The 23,243-nt window shown below is 41.1% G+C and overlaps 2 protein-coding genes across 8 annotated transcripts in view; one reads left to right on the forward strand and one right to left on the reverse strand.

Moving 5' to 3' along the window:
• Positions 1-20,903, forward strand: part of KDM1B (lysine demethylase 1B) — a 49,715-nt gene extending 28,812 nt beyond the window's left edge. For all 5 annotated transcript variants that reach the window (XM_057699156.1, XM_057699155.1, XM_057699154.1 and 2 more), the window contains 10 exons: positions 1,425-1,562; positions 2,466-2,637; positions 5,485-5,612; positions 6,623-6,754; positions 7,491-7,565; positions 11,273-11,389; positions 12,104-12,229; positions 13,097-13,219; positions 14,801-14,953; positions 18,932-20,903. In XM_057699156.1, the coding sequence (XP_057555139.1) occupies positions 1,425-1,562; positions 2,466-2,637; positions 5,485-5,612; positions 6,623-6,754; positions 7,491-7,565; positions 11,273-11,389; positions 12,104-12,229; positions 13,097-13,219; positions 14,801-14,953; positions 18,932-19,015 (1,248 nt within the window). In that variant the 3' untranslated portion in view covers positions 19,016-20,903. The remainder of the gene's footprint in view (positions 1-1,424; positions 1,563-2,465; positions 2,638-5,484; positions 5,613-6,622; positions 6,755-7,490; positions 7,566-11,272; positions 11,390-12,103; positions 12,230-13,096; positions 13,220-14,800; positions 14,954-18,931) is intronic.
• A 368-nt stretch (positions 20,904-21,271) lies between these two features.
• Positions 21,272-23,243, reverse strand: part of DEK (DEK proto-oncogene) — a 29,014-nt gene continuing 27,042 nt past the window's right edge. For all 3 annotated transcript variants that reach the window (XM_057698812.1, XM_057698810.1, XM_057698811.1), the window contains one exon: positions 21,272-22,839. In XM_057698812.1, coding sequence (XP_057554795.1) covers positions 22,828-22,839 — 12 coding nt within the window. In that variant the 3' untranslated portion in view covers positions 21,272-22,827. The remainder of the gene's footprint in view (positions 22,840-23,243) is intronic.

The following is a 23,243-nucleotide window of genomic DNA, read 5'->3' on the forward strand; positions in this document are numbered from 1 at the left end:
GGGAGAGCACCCCTTCCCCTCGTTAGGAAGTAGATGCTTCTGAGTAAACCTAAGAGATGGTTGGCTTGGAGAACCTCCTTGAGCAATTTGAAGGAGTGCTTTTAGGGAATCCAAAAACGAAAGGACTGGTTTTGCACTGAAGAGGATTCACATTTTCAGTTACTACAACCAACGGCAGCGGAGCTCTTTGAGCCACAGGGCTGTCCACCTGCCACCAGCATCAGAAACTGGAGGGGATAAAATAGTCTAGGTGTGGAACCAACCTGCTTTGGCCAAACCCGTGAGGTCATACTTAGAATGACATATGACTTTTTAAAAAAAATAATCTTCATAGGGAAGTTAAGGTCTTTTGGCATTGCTAAAGGAATTTTGCTACATACATAGATATTTTGTAGGACAAAACCACCTTTTTAACTTAGTTTTTGAGTGCTTTTTAATTTATGGAATACTATTTAATAAAAGCTTTCAATGTACATTTCACATGCTAGTTCATCCAATCTTATGATTTTTGGATTTGAGAGGAAACAGTTGGAGGGGCTTCTCTAGCAGACCATTGACTCACCCCTTACTAGAGCCTGGATTCTTTGTTTTTAACATCTACTTTGGCTCCTATTCACACTGCTCTCTCTTTTTTTTAAAATTTATTTTATTGATGTATAGTTGATTTACAGTGTGTTAATTTCTGCTTTATAGGAAAGTGATTCAGTTATACACACACATATATATATATACACATTCTTTTCCATATTCTTCTCCATTATGGTTTATCACAGGGTATTGAATATAGTTCCCTGTGCTGTACAGTAGGACCTTGTTGTTTATCCATTCTGTATATAATTGTTTGCATCTCCTAATCCCAAACTCCCCCTCTGTCCCCCCCCCACCCTCCTCCCCACCCTCCTCCTCTATGTCTGTGAGTCTGTTTTTGTTCTGTAAATAAGTTCATTGGTGTCATATTTTAGATTCCACATGTAAGTGATATCATATGGTATTTGTCTCTCTCTTTCTGACTTACTTCACTTGGTATGATCATCTCTAGGTCCATCCGTGTTGCTGCAAAATGGCATTATTTCATTCTTTTTCATGGCTGAGTAGTATTCCATTGTATATATGTACCCCATCTTCTTTATCCATTTGTCTGTCGATGGACATTTAGGCTGTTTACATGTCTTGGCTATTGTGAATAGTGCTGCTGTGAACATAGGGATGCATGTTTCTTTTTGAACTACAGTCTTGTCCGGATATTTGCCCAGGAGTGGGATTGCTGGATCATATGCACACTGCCCTGTTTTTAAAGTCGTTTCCCTAATGATATAATGATACATTAACCAGATACAAAACTCCTTTAACTGTGTCACTCTACATTTATACTGCATTTGATATGACTATTGCATCCTATTCAGCTTCCCTGGTTGTCTTTTTAGGTGACTGTCCTGGAGGCCAAAGACAGAATCGGAGGCCGAGTGTGGGATGATAAGTCTTTCACAGGCACCACAGTGGGACGAGGAGCCCAGATTGTCAACGGCTGTATTAACAACCCAGTAGCACTAATGTGTGAACAAGTGGGTTTCTTTAAGATTTGTATTGTAGATAAAGAAAAGAAAAAATCATCTCAGTTTGCTTGTGTGCAGTATTACATGCTTCTAAATAATATGTAATCACCCCAAAATGATTTCTTGCCCCCTCATCCCACCTGAAAAGTAAATAAGAACAAGTACAGTTCTTCCTTTCTGAGAAGGTAGAACTAGAGGACTTAAAAGATCCCCGCCCCCCAAGGTCTTTAATTGTATTTGCACATTATTTGCAGACCACTTGGTTATCTCATCATTTTAGGGTTACCAGATTAAGCAAACAAAAGTGAAGAATGCCCACTTACATTTGACTTTCAGGTAAACAACAATAATTTTTTTTAGTATAGGTACATCCCAAATATTACACAGGGTATCTTGCATGCAATATTTGGGACATACTTATACTAAAAAAAAAAAGTATTCATTGTTTATCTGAGAATCAAATCTTTCATCAGACAACCCTCCCTAGTGTCTTTGAAGACCTATGGTAGGCCCAGGGTTTTTTCTGAACTATTTATTGACAGTCAATTCAATTGCAACTTCTGTGAGTGTTTGTGCGTTTGTGTGCTCTTTCACATGAGATTCCACGGAGGGTATGGGATATCAGAGCAGGGAGAGGTGGTGCACAGCGATAGCATCTTCTGAAGCACTGATGAATATTGACTGGAAAGCTGTGGAGAGCATGGCATAGAAGCTGTTGCTGGCACCTCACATCCTCAGACTCCATGCTGGCTTTTCCACTGCTTTATTTTGCTGCCATTTCCCAATCAGCATTTATTTTTGAGAGGTCCTAGACCCTTTTCTCCATGAGAGCTCCGTCTGATTTCAGCTTAGAACCTGTACCTATTTTTTCCAGGGAAAACTTTTCACCTTCTTATTCTTATTATTTTGAAGCTTGGCATCAGCATGCATAAATTTGGAGAAAGATGTGACTTAATTCAGGAAGGTGGAAGAATAACTGACCCCACTATTGACAAGCGCATGGATTTTCATTTTAATGCTCTCTTGGATGTGGTCTCTGAGTGGAGGAAGGATAAGACCCAGCTCCAAGATGTCCCTTTAGGAGGTATGGGGAGAATGGTGTTCTGATTGTTCCATCTGAGTCTCATTCTTACCTAAGCTTGGTCAGCGGTAGCATCATTCATCCACGAACCTGGATGGATGCACTATGAGTAGTCCCTAGGAGTGTTCCTGTTGGACTGACCATTCTGCAGAGGGGAGCAGAACTGCCTCCGGGACCTTTAGATGCACAGTGTGTGCACAGGCACACCCCAGTCTTACTTTACACAGTAGCCAATGTTTAAAGAAAATATTTAAATGTTTAATTTGCAATTTCCCAAAAGAGCTTACTTTTAAGGAAGTATGTGGTAAGCTCTATGTAAATAAAAAGCCACCACATAATGACTCTTCTAGATAAGAGTCACCATGTGTCAGGATTTCTGTTCTTTTTCTTTTTTGGACAGTAGGTTAAGATTTTTTTTTTTGGTGTATTTTGTTTAAGAATGCAGGACTGTATTGTAATTTAAGAATTTTAATTCAGAATTTTTAGGCTTTGGTACTAAATGGACAATATTCACCACAACCCTTTAGAAAACCTGACTGTAACAGCTCATTTCCCTGAGGGCACCAGCTGAGATCTTACTATATTGCTTCTTAAATTGCTTTTTATTTAACCTACAATTTCATGACCTGAATGTATTCACTTGTACTTCTTGGAAGCATGTCGGAATCTTTTACAGTATGAGCGTTTGAACCCAATTGGCAGGGTGTTCATTCGCTTCAGCTATATGTTTCTGTGTCAGGGATCTCAATTCTACATCCTGGCATGCGCTCCATCTCTGTTTGGGGTAAATTTCTTAGTAGCAGGGACTGTCTGCCTCTTCTTTTTATCCTCTCCCCCCCGCCCCGCCTTCCCTCCTCTCCCCCCTCCCCCCATGACCTCGATTCTTCACCTCTGAGACCGACCCACATTCTAATCGCCCTTAGTAAGTGTTGACTGACAAACCGTAACAGAACATTTTTAGAAACTTACTGGGGTTGACAGGGAACGTTTAACCAAATGTGGTTGTGTTCAGACCAAGTGGCGAGTTGTTGAATTTTCGGAAATTGAGGACAGCGACTAGGCAGACTTGCAGGATGTTCTCAGAATTTGGTTAGTGTTTCTGCACGTGTGATCATCGCTGGGTGGGGTTTTCTTTACAATTCTTTCAGGGTCACCAAATACAAAAGTTAATGATATTGCTTTGTCTTGGCTTTACTTGAAACAAGTTATTAAGGGAGAATCAGCAACACTTACTGTGTAAGTAGTTGTTTCATCTTATTAATATACCTTTTGAAAAAAAAAACATATACCTTTTGAAAAGCTTTAATAATAGTGCACACGTCTCTACTTGAGGTTACAGTTGGAGCCTGCCTAGGAGTGTCTCAGCTGTCTGAGCTCTCACCTTATTAACATTTAGCTGAAAAGACACAAATATAAATACTTAGAAGCTAGAGTGAATTTCACAAAGCAAATATACTAAAACTTTTAAATGTTATTTATGTAGAAATCACATTAAGGCTTCTCTCAGTCTGTTTATACTTTAATTTTATAGCTTGTTCTAGCAATCTTGGTTCTTTCCACACCTCTACAAAACCTAAAGGAAAATAGAAACTGCATAGCAGGAGACAGGAATGGAATTGTTACAAGAAGGTACTGAAAGTGGAAAAAAGCCCAGTGGTGTAGGGGCACAATCCTAGCACAGAGGTGACGGGGACATCCCTGTACTACAGTCTAGCATAAGAATGGGACATTTTAATGAGTACCTTGAGTGCTCAAAAAAAAAAAAAAGGTTAACTGATACTCAGTTCTGTTTCTGGTCAAGCACACGCACAATACTTTATAGAAGCTTTGAGTCTGCAGTGTATCTGTTGGATGTTTGTCCTCACTGGGGAGATTGTAAAGAAGTAACTTGTGCTGAGATTCTATAATTTGTCAGGCACAAACCTTCCCTCCCCCACCCCATCCCCCCAAAAATAGGAATCTAAGACAGTCATTAGGATGTTATCACAGGGCAGTGTGACATACATATATATATATATATATATATATATATATATATATATAGTTGAAAGTTCTAGTCGAATGGGATAGATAAGTGCTGGGGGTTGATAACCAAGGAGTGATTCCTGAGGCCGGTAGTGACCAGGGGATGCTGGTCTGTAAAGGATGGATGGGACCGCATTAGGGAGGTCATTCCAGGGAGGGCTGTGGTAGTAGCAGGCTTTGCAGGGTTGGCATTTACCAGGAAAAGATTGAGCAGCAGTGCAGCAGAGGCTGGGAACGGGCAGGTGGTGTTTGCTGTCTTTGGAAAGGCTAAAAGTTTGCCAACACTGTCTGGCTGTGCGTTTTGGAATTTATTACATAGGCAATGGAGAGCCAATAATTAAAGATGATGAGCCAGAGGGCTGGCATAGTGAAAGTCCATGATGGAATATTCGGAATGTTTGGGAGGGAAGATAGCCAGTAGTCAGTCTATGAGAGGTCTCTTAGCGAGCTGTTACAAGAACTTGACATTAACGTGATGGCAGCAGGACCAGAAAGGAAATGGGTATCCTCTCTCTGTCTTTATATGTGCAGGGGTTACTTTTCCTTTATCCTGAGCGAAAGAAGAAACAGTTTCCCAACTAAGCAGAAATGAAACATGGTTGAAGACATAGAACCTGCATAGCTTTGTTCCCCTTGAGGATAAGCTTTTACTTCCTGAGAGAAGCCAACCTTATCAATCAGATACCCTTTCCCCCTTAGTTTACCTAGGAAAGGTCTTCCAGAATTTGGGGCTTTGCGGGTTGAAGGAGGTGGAACACAAAAGATAAGAAATTCGAGAATAACGTTCAAGCTCTTTTTTTCTGCTTTGCTCCATTCCCATTGCAGAAAAGATAGAGGAGATCTACAAAGCTTTCATTAAGGAGTCTGGAATCCAGTTCAGTGAGCTGGAGGAGCAGGTCCTTCAATTCCATCTCAGCAATCTGGAATATGCCTGTGGCAGCAGTCTCCATCAGGTGGGCTTTGAAGATGCTTGCTTCTGTGTATGTGTGTGTTTTATATATCGAAATATTGAGCCTGGGATGGTCTGGATGAACAGGGAACAATGGGTCTGCTGCTTAAAAGTTCAAAAACCATGACTTCAGGGTGTATGAACCCCACAGTGGTTTTGAAAAAAAAATCTTTTAAAGCAGGAGAAACCTGTCTTCAGATAATGCCTGTGAAGACACTCAGTCTGTAAACCTGAATACAGGAGGGCTGTTGGGCTGAGTCGGGGAGGGGTCAAGAGCCTTTGTCCACCGCCCTCCTTCCCTTCCCTTGCCCTCTTCGGGGGCCCTCAACCATTTCTGTATAACTGTGGACTGGAAACACTGCTCTTAAGAAACCAGAATAGAGCATGTTTGCAAATAGGATCTGTCCATCTTGCTAAAATAAATTTAAATTTGCCTACTTCATGTCACCAACTGCGATCTTGTTACTTGAATATGCCATGCGTTGAATAGCGGTCCTATGGATAACCCCTGACTTAATTATCCTCTTTGGTTGGAAAGGGGGGGGGGTGACAATTAATGTTTCCATTCAGTGATTTTTTGCAATTGGAATAGCACTTTTCCAAAATCATGCTGCATTTCAGCTTCTGTGGAATCTCCATGTTGAAGACATCTAGGTGGCATTTATATATGGAGTTGATCAAATGCAGTTCTCCTCTCATGGAATTCTCCTTTTCCAGGGTTGTCGATGTATAATACAGCTTGCATTTTTGTCAGGGAGTGGAACCCCTGCCCAAATTACATCTACCTTTTGTTCTAAAATAAGCTTTCCTGTGCGTTATTGAGAGATTTCCTTCCTCTGGCAACGGTATCCACCTGGGTGTATCTGGTCGTCTCCTGCTTCCTTCCTGTTTCGCCCTTTGCCCTCTGCCTGAGGTGGCCTTTCCCACCCTGGGGCTCCTTTTTTTGTCCCTCGGGCACAGGCTCCAGGGTTTACAACCACCTCTTGTTTCTCAACCTCTCCTGATGTTTCCCAGGTGTCTGCTCGCTCCTGGGACCACAATGAGTTCTTTGCCCAGTTTGCTGGTGACCACACCCTCCTGACTCCTGGATACTCCGTCATCATAGAAAAACTGGCAGAGGGGCTGGACATTCGGCTCAGATCTCCGGTGAGTATCCACAGTGGCGGGAAGCCCTGGCTTGATGACGTTTGGAGGATGTGAAGTTTGGGGCATGTGCGTTACACAGGAGACAGGCGCCTGCTTTGATGTTCAGTCACTGTCTGCAAATACTTTTTTTTTTCTTGGCCGGTTTTTTTTTTTTTTGGCTGAGCCATGCGGCATGCGGGATCTCAGTTCGCCGGCCAGGGATCGAACCCGTGCCTCCTGCAGTGGAAGTATGGATTCCTACCCACCGGACTGCCAGGGAAGTCGCTGCAAATACTTTTGATACTCAGCCACATTGTCCTTGTTGATTCGGTAGCTGCTGCTGTTTGGAAACAGTAGTGGCTGAGATGCATTTTCATTCATAATCAGGTGTTCAAGTTGTTCACCGCCTCCCTGACCCAATGCAGTTACTTTCACTCTGAAATTTTCCCTTCAAATCTTTATTCCTGTGCAGTTGTATTGTACGTTGTTATAATCATAGAGGCAATTACATGTAGATATTTCACTTTACACGTTGTGATAAAGATTTTTCCATATTCTGACATAGTTTATAAATTTTAATGGCTGAGGGAAAGTTCCCTGAAGTAAGCAATAACTGTTGTTTAGCTCTCTGAATGTGAGGAAATGATTCCCCATAACCTTGGAAATGTAAACTCCACTAATAAGAGAATTGGAAAGGATCCTGGATCGTATGGTTCCATCCCTCATTATGTTTTTCATAATTGCTTTTCTTGAGCAGGTACAGAGTATCGATTATTCTGGAGATGAAGTGCAAGTGACCACTACAGATGGGACAGAGTGTACAGCACAAAAGGTAAGTGCTGTGATTCCACTAGGTGCTGCCAGTGGCGTGGGAGTAGAGGAGACTTGTCTTTTCCACCAAGCAGTTTGCCTTTGGCAATCTGCCTGGAGCCTTGTTTGGCCTCTGGAGATCTCTGTATCTCCACTTGTGTGTGGATGTGCAAATCGGATTTAATGACTCAAACACTATATAGATTCATGGCAGATGGAGTTCTGAATGGTATTTCTCAGAGTGGGTTCTATGGTACATTAGTTCTGAGAGTTGAACAAGAAAAGAAAACATTGGCCAAATTGGTTTGTAAAGTATTATATACTACAGTCTAAGTTTAGGGTTAAATAAGAGCACATTAAAGGCTCTGAGGAGTCCTGCATTTTAAAAACCTGTTTTACTTCGTATAATTCAGTGGTTTCCAGGTTGCTGGTATTTTTGTTTTTGTACCATGGAACCTTTTTTTTTTTTAAATCAAATCAAGAACACTGTTTTTATCTTGCAACTGGCAGAAATACTTTTATATCATTTGAATTTTTTGTAAACAGCTTTTAGTAGGCAGTCAATGAAAGGTGCTGTAATGTAATATATGAAATCACACTGAGATTTCTGTAGAGTTGGAAAACAAAGCATTGGGGTGGAGGGAGATTAATAAACCCCATAGATTTATTTAAATTTAGTTATGTCTGAAGTGATTACCAAAAAGTGTAATTGATGAACTAGCATTAGTTCCTAGACTAGCTGTGTTTCATGCTTTTCAGTTAACTAAAAATATTTCACAGTCCTTGATATTCGTACAGAGATGAAGGATTGCATGTCAAATGGGAAAGACGAGGTAGAGTGTATGTGTCCAGGGAGATGTGTCCTCATGTTATTCCTGCCATTAACTGGCTGGATAGTTAGTATTGGTTGTATAGATTTCAGACTAGCAGTAGTTCTCAATGCTGGCTGCACCTTAGAATCACCTGGGAGGTGCTTAAAAAGAAAGGTTGCAAAGCTCCCCCCCACAGAGGTTCTTTTTTTTTTTAAGATTTATTTTAATATTTATTTTATTTTTGGCTGCATTGGATCTTCGTTGCTGTGCACGGGCTTTCTCTAGTTGTGGCGAGCGGGGGCTACTCTTCATTGCGGTGCTCAAGCTTCTCATTGCAGTGGCTTCTCTTGTTGCAGAGCACGGGCTCTAGGTGCACAGGCTTCAGTGGTTGTGGCACATGGGCTCAGTAGTTGTGGCACATGGGCTCTAGAGCACAGGCTCAGGAGTTGTGGTGCACGGGCTTAGTTGCTGCACAACATGTGGGATCTTCCCGGACCAGGGCTCGAACCTGTGTCCCGTGCATTGGCAGCCGGATTCTTAACCACTGCGCCACCAGGGAAGCCCCCACAGAGGTTCTTGCTGAATTGGTCGGGTTATGTTTTTAAAGCTTCCCAAGTGATTCCAACATGTGACCAGAGTTAAGAATCACTGGACAACAGTGTTCTTATCTGTGAGTCCCCAGGTGAGAATCAGGCTGATACCTAATATTTTTCCTGGAGATAAAAGAAAAAATTTAATATCACCTTGTAAAATTGGAAGTCAGCCGATGGCTCAGCCTCTGGTATTTTGTGACTTTACCTCTCCAATCCAGGATGACACGCCAGGTGTGCTTACCCTGCTGGTCACCCTCTGCCTGACCCTGATCAGGCATGTTTGCTCTCTTTCTTGTATTCTGGCTCTTTAGAATAATTAGAGCATAGTTTCAGACTGTAATTCAAAGCCTGCTCTGAAATGATGAAAGCAAATATTTTTATTTTTAGTAGTCAGCACAGATCACACTGTTTCAATTGGAAGTTTCCCCAGCTTATTAGTGAAAGATTTCCAGCCCAACAGGGTACACCGATAAACACTTGACAAACTATAATTTAGTCTAGGCTGTTTCCACTGAGACCTAGCGTTAGTTCCTTACTAGGGTATATTTATATCTTTTGCCTATTTGTTTACCTGAGTTTGTGTGCTTCTGAAATCTTTTTTTTTTTTTTTTTTTGGTCATTGAGAAAGCATCTAGATCTTATTTTCTTGCATTCTTATATACCCAAGAGGGTAAGTGTTCTTTTTTTTTTTTTTTTTTTTGATTGCATGGTAGCTATTGTCTATAACCACATTGAAGAGAGAGAACATGTTTTATATTTTATAAAATTTTCACATAGCAGAAAAATAGCAACAAAATCACAGGAAGAGCTCTGAACTTCCTGTTATCCTGAAGTTGGGGTTTCAGCCACATAGGCATAGACATCTTTGATGAGGGTAGCAGTCAGTATGGTCCTTGGTGTTCAACTCCACTCTCACCCAACCATGTTATCCCGTGCTACAGATGATGGAAAGTACACACACACACACACACACACACACACACACACACACACACACACACTTCTCAGGCTCCCATGCAGCTGAGGGTCTAAATGTGAATTGGGTCCAGCTAGTGAGATGTACTTGCAGGAGATGTAGAAGGTGTGGTATGGCTTTTGCTTCACTTATGCTGCCAAGCAAAATGATCTAGGTGTTGGGTTCTTCTACAGCAGGAACAGTAGGGGTCCAGGATCCACTCATTTACTACCTGGGAGTCAAGAGGCAGGGCATGAGGCATCCCTTTTGCTGGTGCAGCTGGGTCTCTAAGTGGCATGTTTCTGGAGCTGGTAGCAGTGGTAATGGCAGCTGATTGTGGCAATGGTAGCACGGTTCTGGAGCCAGAAATTTCCTGATTATATGGAGAGACAGCCGCTGTCTTTGATGGCCTGGTTTTGTGAGTTGTTCTTGGAGGCTCTAAATGATTCTGTAAAGTAGTTGAAAACCTGCAATAAATTGCTTCCTCCTTAAAAAAAATGTGTGTGGCTTTACATGATTATGATAATCCCTAGTGTTTGTGATGAGCTTTGTTACCCTTTATGAAGCATACTGATGTATATTGTAAGAGTTTTAGTTTTTGTGTGTGTTTTTTTTTAACAATTTTATTTATTTATTTATTTATTTATTTTGGCTGCATTGGGTCTTCATTGCTGTGCACGGGCTTTTCTCTAGTTGTGGCGAGCGGGGGCTACTCTTTGTTGCGTTGCACGGGCTTCTCAGTGTGGTGGCTTCTCTTGTTGCAGAGCATGGGCTCTAGGTGCGCAGGCTTCAGTAGTTGTGGCACGTGGGCTTAATTGCTCCACGGCACATAGGATCTTCCCGGACCAGGGATCAAACCCATACACCTTGCATTGGCAGGTGTATTCTTAACCACTGTGCCACCAGGGAAGTCCCTGAGTTTTAGTTTTAAGCATTTCCCCAGTCCTTTAAGGCTCGTAGGGCAGGTATTACCTTGGCCCCACATTAGAAAGTGTGAGGAATGATACACAATATCTAGTTCTCCTGACTCTGTATTTAGGTCTATTTCCTCTTACAGCATTGCTTTTTAGGATTGAGAGCTGCTGAGTCTTCTTACCCAGGGTTATGATTAACCGTCAGAACCTTAATGCAGATTCTGCCATGTGAATGTTGTTTCTGCTCAGCCAGTCACTCTTGTGCGGTGAACAACCTGCACAACTGAACATGGCAGTCTTTCTTCTTACTGGTGTAACAACATAGGATGTTACTAATCTCACAGCTGGCAATAGAAAGGGGGGTTCTTTAGGCGTTGAGATTTTCCTGGAAATGAACCCACTGAGTGTTAGATTCAGTTGCTGTTTGTGTGTTAACTGTTCATTATTTCCCACAGGTGTTAGTCACTGTGCCACTGGCCTTACTGCAGAAAGGTGCCATTCAGTTTAATCCACCGTTGTCAGACAAGAAGATGAAGGCTATCAACAGCTTAGGTGCAGGCATCATTGAAAAGGTGACTGGATTACTTAAGCCTCAGAACTAGAGAGATGAGTATCAGATGATAGGGGTTCCCTAACTTCTAATATTGGAAAGTAGCAGGTCACTTTTGAATCCAGATCAAATTTGAAGATTTCCTTTTCCTTTGAGTAATTGTTCATGAAGAACATAAAAGGATATTATCAGAACAAAAAGAGGAGAGCTGGCCGAGGTCTATGATTTTTGATTTTAGGAGAATGACTGTTATTCAGAATTTGAACTTGGTATATAAATAATTCTTTTTTGTTTTCTGCTTTCCATGTCTACCCTCCACTAATGAGCCTCAGGGAAGAAAGTGTTTTATTTCCTTTGCCTTAAAAATCTCCTTTAGCAGAATCTGCTAGTGCTACACTAGATACCAGCAGATCTATGAGTAGTAAGAATTTATGTCACAGACGTAAGCCTCAAGAGGAGGTTTCAGGGATGATCTCCATCTTCCGATTAGCCTAGGGGTTGTCAGTGGTTCGCACCATTGTCCGTGGGAGTACAGGACTGAATGGCATAAAAAGTTAGATGCTCACAGAGAGAACAAAGGAGGTAGGAGAATGGAAAGGGAGTATTTAGAAATGTTTGAGATTTTTTACTTTTTTTTTTTTTAATTGAAGTATTTAAGAGCTGCAGGTTGCTCCTTAGAGATTGCTGTACTTTTGATTTCAAGAAACTTAACCATTTTATCTTGCTCGCTTTCCAGATTGCCTTGCAATTTCCATATAGATTTTGGGACAATAAAGTTCAAGGGGCTGACTTTTTTGGTCACGTTCCTCCTAGTGCCAGCAAGCGAGGGCTCTTTGCCGTGTTCTATGACATGGATCCTCAGGTAAGATCACTGCTGGAATGTGATTTGAATTCCCTTATTACAGTTTAGCATTTGGACACTCTGGATGTCTGTTTATATTCTGGGAGGACCCTTGGATGGGACATTTTCCTGTAGGAAAGGAGCCCCAGTAGCTGCCGTATTTTCTTCAAGTGCTATTGTTGCTCCCTGGGAAATGAATTTATTGCTGTGGAAATGTGTTGTTTCAGGCTGATGGAAGAATTCCTTTTAGGGAGAATAGGCCACAGCACAGTAACAAGTGGTACTTGAAACATACTCCTCAAGAATCCTCCAGGGAGCCCTGGTGAGGGGTGGGATATGGTTGGCCCAGGTGAGGGCGGGTCTGGGAGTCGGTAGATGTGATCGGTGGAGGAAGGAAGACAAGGAGAGGACATACCTGGGGCTTGAAAGTGGTGGTTGTGTTGATGTCTTGCCAAAGAATCGAAGTTGTTTTTCCTCTTGCCTCTTTGTTCCAAGAAACTTTATCTTCAAAGATTCTGCATGGGAGCCCAGGGCAAAATGTCCTTACTGTTTGTTTGAGAAGGTTTTTTTCCCATTATTTTATCTACGGACTTCCCTTCTCAATCTCATTCTGCTTCTCCTAAAACAAGTTCTTAGGGGGGAAAAGCCAAGGGGACACGGAATTTGATATTTACATGACTTCCAGAGTTTTTCCAGCAGGGAACAATAAAATGTGGAAATGAATAATTAGTGTGTGTGGCCTGGGTGATGGAAAAGAGGCTGCGGGACAGTAGGAAATGATGACATTTGATGTGAGGATGAGGTCCTTCTCTATTTGGAACCATGCGTGTAGAGACTTTGGTGCCTGAAGCCCAAGGCGTAAAGTGCTTTTCCCCATCACGTGTCCAGAAGCAGCACAGCGTGTTGATGTCGGTGATCGCAGGGGAGGCGGTGGCGGCCGTCAGGAGCCTGGAGGACAAGCAGGTGCTGCAGCAGTGCATGGCCACCCTGCGCGAGCTCTTCAAAGAGCAGGTCAGACACACCTCTTTGAAAAGAGAAAGACACGCTTGCTGCTAACCTCACTCTTTGGAGTGGCGTGAACCCAGAGCTAACCTATCAGTAACAGGAACAGAGGGGCGCAAACGAGGCAGTGGGCCACATTCTTATTTCTTTCAACTTCCAGCTTTCCACTTAAGTACCTGGATTAGTTTGCTCAGGCCGCCATAACAAAATGCCACAGACTGGGTAGTTGAAGCAACATAAATTTCTTTTCTCACAATTCTGGAGTGTAGAAGTCCAAGATCAAGATGTCACCAGGTCAAGGGGTTGGTTGCTCCTGAGGCCTCTCTCCTTGACTCACAGGTGGCTGGCTGCCTTCCCGCCGTGTCCTCACGTGGTCGTGGCTCTGTCTGTTGTCTGTGTTCCGTGTTCCTCTCTTCTTAGAAGGACACCTGTCACACTGGATTAAGGTCCACCCTAATGACCCCAGGTTGACTTAATTACCACGTCAAAGGCCCCATCTTGAGTACGTCCCATTCTGAGGTGCTGGGGGTTAGGGTTTCACCATCTGAATGTGGGGGGGACACAGTGCAGCGCGTAATAGTACCCCATTCCTCCTTTTACATTATTGTCTTCCTTCCTTTTTTCTCATGTCATACACACACCCCCATTCCTTCCTAAGGAGCTGAAAGGCTCAGCATTTCCCACAGATTCTGTATTTACCCAAACCCTAGCAAGCTTTGACAACAGTTTTCCATTCAGAGGGACATTGTCCAGAATTTTCTTGTACCCCACAGTGAGGCTCTTTTCTCTCTTTTCTCCAAGAAGCACAAGGTACTTTCTATTTGCCAGTTTACTAAATCTCACAATCTCTGGAGATTTATAAATGGCATGATGTAGATCTTGTTCGCATAAAGGAGCAGAAGTAGGAAGGCGTGAAATGCCTCAAACGTGACGTACATTTGAGAGAGGGAGCCCCTCGAGGTATCGCTTATTTTACATGATGTGATTCTGTCTCACAGTAGTTCTTAGCTTGGGGCTTTTGTCCAAACATTTGTTTTCAAATCAGTTATTTGGAACTTAACACACAGTTTTCCGTAGAGATTTATTTCCTGGTGGCACTTGGCAGAGGTCAGCCTACAAAATTATTTGGAACATAGAGTGAAGCAGGACCTGTGTAGCTGCGTTGTGGAGAAGCCTGTTGGGAATTCCAGTTAGAGGTCCTCAGACCCTGCTCATCCCTTTCCTCCCTTGGTCCAGCGTGTTTCAGGCAATGGGAAGGGGAATGCCTGGACTCTTAGGCATTGGTTGATGGCCCTTGGTCGTGGGAGAAAGCTTCTCTGGCAGAAGGATAAAGTGTTGAAGTGAGGAGATGTGTGTGTGTTGGGGGAAGATCACAGAGATGGGGCAGCGATCGAGGAGGATACACAGGTACGGGCCCTTGGGCAGAGCAGCCAGGGGGCAGGAGGGTCTTACTGAGTCCTGCTATCTCAGAATGCTATGAGGATTAACTCACTTTCTAGAGGGAGGAAGGACTGTAATTTTACACGCCGGGTCGCATGGAGTCTAAGTCCCTTTTCCATCCTATTTTCCGATTCCTTCTACTTGACACAGGAAGTTCCAGACCCCACCAAGTATTTTGTCACCCGGTGGAGCACAGAGCCCTGGATCCAGATGGCATACAGCTTCGTGAAGACAGGGGGCAGTGGTGAGGCCTACGACATCCTTGCCGAGGAAGTACAGGGAACCGTCTTTTTTGCTGGCGAGGTGTGTATGGGGACCCCGACCCCGGTTGCTTTCATTTTGAGCATTTGCTTTTAATTAAAGTGGCCTACGTCCAGAGGTCAAATACCGTCAAAAGTCTTAGGACCACAAACGGCAGGTGCCCTGACAACATTCTCCTCAAACTCCCTGAGCAACCGTTTTTAACTTTTTCTGCTCTTTCTTCTGGAATTTACTTCATGCTTTAAGATTTTTATATTGTTGTCTTCTGATTTAAGGAGGTAGACATTGTCTCCCAATTTCTTATCGGGTTAAAGGTTTAGCCCGTTTCATCTCTTCTCACCCTGGTTATTTGACACTTTTTACTGAATTGTTTTTCAGTGCTTTTATGGTGTGGCTGCATACTGCGGAGTCAGGAAGGTGTTCATTGCTTCCTTTCTTACACAACTGTTTTCTCTTCAGTTTTCATTAGTTGAATTCTTTCTATACCACTGCTTAAGCCTCACTTTTTTTTTTTTTTTTTGGGTCATCCTGCACGTGGGAATCTTAGTTCCCAGACCAGGACTCGAACCCATGCCCCGTGCAGCAGAAGTGCAGAGTCTTAACAGCTCGTTTCTAATTCACAGTTGAATCGCTGTGGCTGGCTTGTCGCTTCAGTTTCTCAAGCCCTCCTTTCCTAGCATCTTCTCTCTGCTCCAGTCTGCACTGGTTGATCCCGGGGACTCCTGCAGGGCTGTCCTCCCAGGATTCCTCCTTACTACTTTCCAGGGTTGGGGTTCTTATTTCCTAGATCCCTCTTTTTTTTTGGCGGGGGGGGGGGGGGTTGCACCTGGTCTTAGTTGTGGGTTGCCGGCTCCTTAGTTGTGGCATGTGAACTCTTAGTTGTGGCATGCATGTGGGATCTAGTTCCCTGACCAGGGATCAAACCCGGGCCCCCTGCGTTGGGAGCTCAGAGTCTTACCCACTGCGTCACCAGGGAAGTCCCTTTCAGTATTTATTTTTTAAAATTGTGGCAAACAACACATAACAAAACTTACCACCTTAACTATTTTTAAGTGTCCAGTTAAGTGGCATTAAATACACCTGCACTGTTGTGCAGCCGTTGCTGCCATCCATCTCTAGGACATTTTTATACTGCAGAACTGAAGCTCTGTACCCATTAAATAATTCCCCATTTCCCCCTTCCCCCGGCCCTGGCAACCACCATTCAACTTTCTGTCTCTAAATTTCTTCTAGGTACCTCAGTATATAAATGAAATCATAGAGTGTTTGTCCTTTTGTGACTGGCTAATTTCACTTAGCATGATGCTCATGCCCTCAAGGTTCATCCATGTTGTGGCATGTGTCACAATATCCTTCTTAAGAGTAAATAATATTCCATTATATGCATCTGTCACATTTTGTTTATCCATTCATCTGTCATGGACACTTGAGTTGCTTCCATCTTTTCTGGCTGTTGTGAATAATGCTGCTATGAACATGGGGGTACAAACACCTCTTTGAGAAGCTGCTTTCAGTTATTTTGCGTATATACTTCTAGGTAGAATTGCTGGATCGTATATTGATTCAAGTTTTAATTGTGTGGGGAACCACCACACTGTTTTCCACAGCAGCTGCACCACTTTACATTCCCACCAACAGCGCACGAGGGTTCCAGTTTCTCCACATCCTTGGTAACACTTAATGTTTTCCATTTTTTTAAAATGGTGGCCATCCTAATGGGTGTGAAGTCAGCCTTTCTTCTTTCTTGGTTTACTTCTGTTGAGAAGTGTTTTGCTGTTCTAATTTCTAATCCTTTTTTTTTTTTTTTTGATTCCTTGTAATCTTGGAGCTCATGTCCTTCCTAGATTTTTTTTTTTTACTCTGCTTATTTTCTTCCTACATTTTTTTCTCTTATTTCTAGGTCTTCTGTTTCATATACTGGAACTCTCGAATTGATTTTCTAATTTTCGTTGCTGTTACTCTTTGCTGTTTTTCATATTCCAACCCTTGAATTGATTTTTAAAATTTTGGCTCCTTTATGAGCACTTTCTTGTTCTCAGATTATTCCTTTCCGGTAGCATTTTCTTCTTCATAACTTGTTCCTTACATGGCTCCGGAGTTCCTATTTCGTTTATTTTAGCCTTTGCCTCCCATATGTCCAAATGCCCAGTCCTTGACTGTCCAGATTTGAGTGAGGCACTTTTTAAAAAGCCAGTTGAAAGTTCCAGCAAGCTTTTCAACTGGTGGTTGGGGCCCCAAACATCAGGATCTGTCTATAGCTCTTTGCTCTTAGTTTCCTGTTTGCATCATAGAGGCTCAGCTCCTGGCGTTCTGGGAACTCGAAGTCTCACTCTTAGTTATACTTAATCCCGTTTTGTTTGGCACCTCACCCCTGCCCTGTACCTTAAAACTCCTGGGGGTTGCAGTAGGGGTAGTGGGGAACCTGATGAGGGAGGGACCAAATCGCTCTTCATAGTCTTTTTGTGGGGGAGGGCCTGTATTGAGCCTTTGTTGCTGCGTACAAGCTTTCTCTAGTTTCAGCGAGCTGGGGCTACTCTTGTTGCAGAGCACGGGCTCTAGGCACATGGGTCAGTAGTTGTGGCTCACGGGCTTAGCTGCTCTGCGGCATGTGGGATCTTCCCAGACCAGGGATGGAACCCATGTCCCCTGCATTGGCAGGCAGATTCTTAACCACTGCGCCACCAGGGAAGTCCCACGCTCTTCACAGTCTTTTAAACCAATCCTCAGTTTTTCACCCTTGCCAAGCCTCTGCCTCCATGATGGCGCCAATGGCTGAGATTTACAAAGGATTTTTCAGGGTGAATTGGTTTCCCTTTGCTATGTGCCCGCCTTCCCCACATCTACCCAGTTTAGCAGAATAAAGTGAGTCTCTGCACTCTTTCATCTGCCTTCATACTTTGTATATTATAGTTTGGGATTATACAGTTCTTCTCGATTCATCTAAAATAGTGTTTTTAATTTTTTCTCTTCAGGGTTTTTGAACTATTACAAAAAGAATGCAATTTTAAAACCAGTTGTCTCTGATTCCTTCCTGGCCTGTGAAGAGCCAACTCTGTAGGAACAGAGCATAATGGCTGCATCCCAGGTGACAACTGTCAACCACTTCCAACAGGTGGCCCTGTTAGGCTAACACGGCAAAGGGTCACGAACGGGGTTTGCAAGTTTTTGACTTTCCTTTGCTGCTTTGATAGTTATTACCTCATCTTCTTGTAAAACCCATTTCTTTGAAGCTTCTGTCACTCTTGCCGCTCTTCCCCCCTGTAATTGTATTCCTACTCATCTCCTGGTCATTCCCCCATTTATTAAAGTCTTTGGCACCTGGATGCTTTCCATTCCATTCCAGCCATCAATTTAGGTGACATGGAACTTAAATTAGTTTACATGGAACTTTCTTACCCTCCCTTTTCTAGGACCTACTCAGCTCCATTCCAGCTACTCTTTGCCATAACCACATCCCAGACCCTGTCTTTGTTACCTAATAGTCATGAATTCAAGCCTCCTACTTTCCTGTCCTCCTGGTTTGCTTATTCTGGCCCCATCATAGCTTCCTTGAAAGTGAGGTTCTCCCATTGACAGTCCTCACCTTTTGTCTTTTCCCTTCCTGTTGAACTGGCCTATCCTTGGAGTAACCCAACTCTGTTACACCCATCTAGCAAAACTCCAGCCGAGGATGAACCGTGATTCACTTTTTGTGCTTATTTATCACTGATTTTTAACAACGACGATTACTTGTTTGATGGGAGGGGACTGTATTTTATTCATTATTGTTAACTCCAGCACCTGGCAAAAATAGACAATATCTTAATGCCACACAGTACTTCACAGGAGCATTGACTATATCGTAGAATAAATTTGGTGAACCACGGTGCTATGATGGGTGAGTACAGTGTTCATGTGACCACATGGGAATGCCACCAATCTTTATTTTAGGAGGATCAGAGGAAGTGTAAGCATTACCTTTTGATTTTCATCTAAATTCCTTATATGTGATCTCAAATTATACAATTATTTTTTTTACAGGCAACAAACAGGCATTTCCCACAGACTGTTACAGGGGCTTATCTGAGTGGTGTTCGGGAAGCAAGCAAGATTGCAGCGTTTTAAACAGAATTTGCCTGGACCCGGCTTTCTTTTCTCCCTCAAAGGGGCGAGTCTGAAAAATGTTAAACCTCACTTTGATAAAATCAAACAAAAAATCCTCTCTGGGTAGCAAAATTGAAATGTTCTAAGGTGGCATGGTAATATAAACCCATTTTACTATTCTGAAGGCACTAGCCCATTCAAGAATCCTTTTATAAGCACTTATATTTAATAGCATTTTCCATAGGTCTGACTAGTGTTAGATCTTCCAGACTTCAGAATAAGGCAGAATATAACCTTAAATTAAGACCTTGAATTTGATTCTTCCATGGTTGGAGATGCCCTTTAAAATCTGACATTTTTTTTTTTTTGGCTGACCAACTTTCATCCATTGAGAAATCAAGTCAATCAAGCAGGAATCATTAAAAAAAAAGATAAAGCCATGTACTTCTCTTCTGTGACAGTTTATCAGTATCTTTGCCAATGAGCCTTAAGATTTTTATATAGCTCTAATATTGAGCTTTTACCTAAAATTTAGATAAAGTCTTTCCTTTTTGGATATAGCACAAACTCTTTGGTCAAAGGTAAATGAAACTTCTATTTTATATTGTACATATTTCTTCCCATCAGGTGTTCAACAAAAGAAATTTAAATTCAGGTATCTTTTATAATAAAACATTTTAGATTTGTGCACTCATTGGCAAAAGAGCAAAATATTCAGTTCCTTCAACAGTACAGGTATTGTATCATTGAGAATGGGGAAGAGTTAGTGTGGTCTTCATACTTTAGACATGGAATATGGCTATTTTTTCTTAGAGCCATGTTTGGGCGGATGGCACACTTTAAATAGCCTTAATTTTGGCAACCACTAGCAGAAGGATCTTGTCAGAATAATTTAATGAAAGTCTCTCCCCACTGCCTCTTTTTAAAATAACTGATTAAGTCTCTAGGAATATTTTTTATAGAATTATGTTTTCAGTATTCCATAGGCAGGTCCACTGGAAAACTGCAGGAAAATGTGAAATATCCTGGTAAATATTACATACTTTATAAGCCATATCTTAAGGCTGAGAGCATGGTAAATATTTACTTTTTCCTTGTTTCACTCATGACAAAACAAACAAACATTGATTTCAGGGTCTTGAGGATGCCCATCTTGCCGAGAAACTTCAGTTTACAGGTTAGAAATATGGATAACTTAAGTGCTTTTGTTTTAAAAAGTCTGTGAATAATTCTTTCAGTATATTGGTCAGCTTAAAAAGGGTCTCAAAATGACTTTAAAACCACTTTTCAAAATATTAGGTATTTTTAACATTTGAAGTCAGCTTATAAGTAGAAATTGTATTTTATGCAAAGAACATACGGTGAACTTTAGACAGAACTTAGACACACCTCCCTCCCCAGCCAATTAAACCATTGAAAGAAAGCAAACAGCATATTGGTTTCAAAGTTAACACAGGAAAATGTTGATATTTAGGTTATCTGATGAGACTCATTGGTACGGATTGGGAAGCATTCTGCTTTCAAGTGTTTTATGTACTAAAATGTTTAAAGAATAGCATGTGTCAAGTGATAAATGCAAAATATTTTAAGTTGAAATGGTTCACAGTACCTTATTAGTTTCTGGGCACTTAAACTTGTATAGTGCTATAAGCAAACAAGGGGGAAAAACTACCTAAATAAAGTACGGTATATGTGTATTTTTAAAAAACCCCCCATTTCCTGTCTCAAGTGACATTACCTAACATTTTGTTCTTTAAAGAACCACGGTACTTTTTTTTTTCTTGAGTTATTTGAGTATGTTTTTCACTGCTGTCTGAAGATTTTGTAATTGAGTAGCAGTGACTATACACAATGTTTTAACTACAGACTGTGAACAGCTTATTGTGTAAAACTGCTTAATAAAACTTGTTTTTCAAATACACTGTGCACTGTAGTGATGAATGCATACTTTTAAGCAGATAAATCCTCACCACAATTTTTCACACACACCAACTCAGTCCCCTCAACCTCCAAACCCTCTTTAGACTTTTTAGGTCATAAGCATTACTGCATATCTGTTTCAAGTAAATGGTCACAGATAATTGTTAACTTTGATCAACTTAGTTTTGTGAGAGCACTTCAAGTTTTCCCTAGTGATTTCTTTGTAATGTACTTATTCAAAGTAAAATCGGTCGGTTACCACTGATGAGCACACCAAATTATATAGGATATGGGGCTAAACAAAAAAACCTCTCTCCTGAAATACATGTTAAGACCTCAAATGCAGACACAAAGGCATTGGTTTGTAATTTTTATTGACAAGGTTTATAGGAACAAATTAAATATTTAAAACCAAAGGCCAATTCTTCAGTCTCATTTAGTTGTTTATTCCATTCATCTGTATTAAGTATACCTTTCTCCGTCTTAATAACTTTATCAAGAAAACAGTCAAACCTGTGAAAATACCTGTTAACAGTCAACATGTATCATTCTTATATATTTCTGTTCTATGATGCAAAGATATTTTAAACACTCAATGGTTTATCAAAGGCCTAATTCTCGCATTAAGCAGCATGTTTTATTTTAAAATTCAGAGGTTATTTAATAAACTGATTAAAACAGTCAATTTAAAAGACAAAATTAGTCTCATTCAGTAGTGGTCCATATGTTGATCACCTAGAATCCTGATTGGCCAAAATTTAAAGCCTAACACCCCTGATTCCATGAATACATTAAATTTCTTTCATGTTAAAAATAAGTCTGTTACCACTTTTGAGAAATACTCTGTCAGATACCCACTACTGTCTACACATTTTCTTCTTCTGGTATTACAACTCGTACTTTTACCATAATTATAAAGGTGGCCAGTTTTCCTGTAAATATCAGCATTTTACATGGGCAAAAGCAGTTAATAAAAATCAGTTCATTTATTATAAGCCAAATGTGCTTGTACTTAATCCAACTCCCCCAAATTTTTGAAGTTTTGATATGTTGATTTTGGTCTATCCTTAATATAAAACATATCTACAGACACTGTTGCAGAGTTAACACTAAAACTATAAACTGATGACACTTCTGAGGCAAAGCAGAGAACTGTCTGTTCCTTCAGTATTTTCTTCACTGAATTCTGACTTTCACTGCTCCGTCATACCATCTGGCTGAACACTGACATTTCATAGTTTATAATTGTAAAGATCCCTACTTACATGAGTTTAAAAATTGATCTGCACAAAAGAAATAAAAAAACTTTATATACAACAAATTTGTTTTTTAAAAATACAAAAATAACATCTGTCACTCTTGTCATGCTGACAATCTGACATATATACACATGCAGGAGAAAAGTTCCAACTCAGTCATCTGGACAGCTGAAGCTCGTATATTTTTAATATGATGAACACACTGCCACTGAGTTTTCACAGTGACAGATGTGTATCCAAAATATTTCATATACTAAATACTGCAATAGTCTCTGCATGTATAAATGCCAGTTATGATAGTTTCTGTTCTACTTGATTAAAAGTATGTCTTAAGCTAATATTGTGCGCACACTAAAAACTACAACAGTTCAAGAATCTATAGTCTTATATAAAGAAATCCAAAATGTACAAAATACAACTGTAAAAGCAAGGGACAATTACTGCCATGCAAAAATTTAAACTAAAAACTGCACAGAAATGCAATTTAAAACGGCAAACGCAAATTCACCTAACACTCAAGATAAAAAGGTCTGCAGGAAGTTCTACCAACACAATGCTTGCAAAGACTTAGAAAAGGAAGTACATTCTCTTTGCTGGTATAATGGTATAAATCAGATCTTTAAATCCATGGGTACAGGTCACCTGTCCTCTTTCTCAAGAAATTAGCTGTAATGAAAGAGAAACATTATTTCTTCATAAACAACATGCAGTATTTGGTACACATAAATCAAAACCTCATTTTATTTTTTAACTTCTATTTTACTACTGTGACCTTGGGAAATCAGCTAGGATCAATATAAGACTACAGCTACTGTTGATCTTCTCTGGCCTTTAACTGGTGGATAGGAAGGAATATGTACTCAAGTGGCTGTGTGAGCTCCTCTGAGATGGCCCGCTACCCACGTACACTGAGTCCACACCTTCACCTGAGGCCAGGTTTCGTCACTATTGTTCAAACTTTAAGCTCTAAAATGGGGATGAATATAACTATCTTTCCCGATCTATTTTGAGGAAATTTGAGCATCAAATGTGATATGTAGTGACAAATATTTTGAAAAATATGTAGTATT

This window comes from Hippopotamus amphibius, chromosome 11, assembly GCF_030028045.1.
Source record: "Hippopotamus amphibius kiboko isolate mHipAmp2 chromosome 11, mHipAmp2.hap2, whole genome shotgun sequence".
In the NCBI taxonomy this organism is placed as follows: Eukaryota; Metazoa; Chordata; class Mammalia; order Artiodactyla; family Hippopotamidae; genus Hippopotamus; species Hippopotamus amphibius.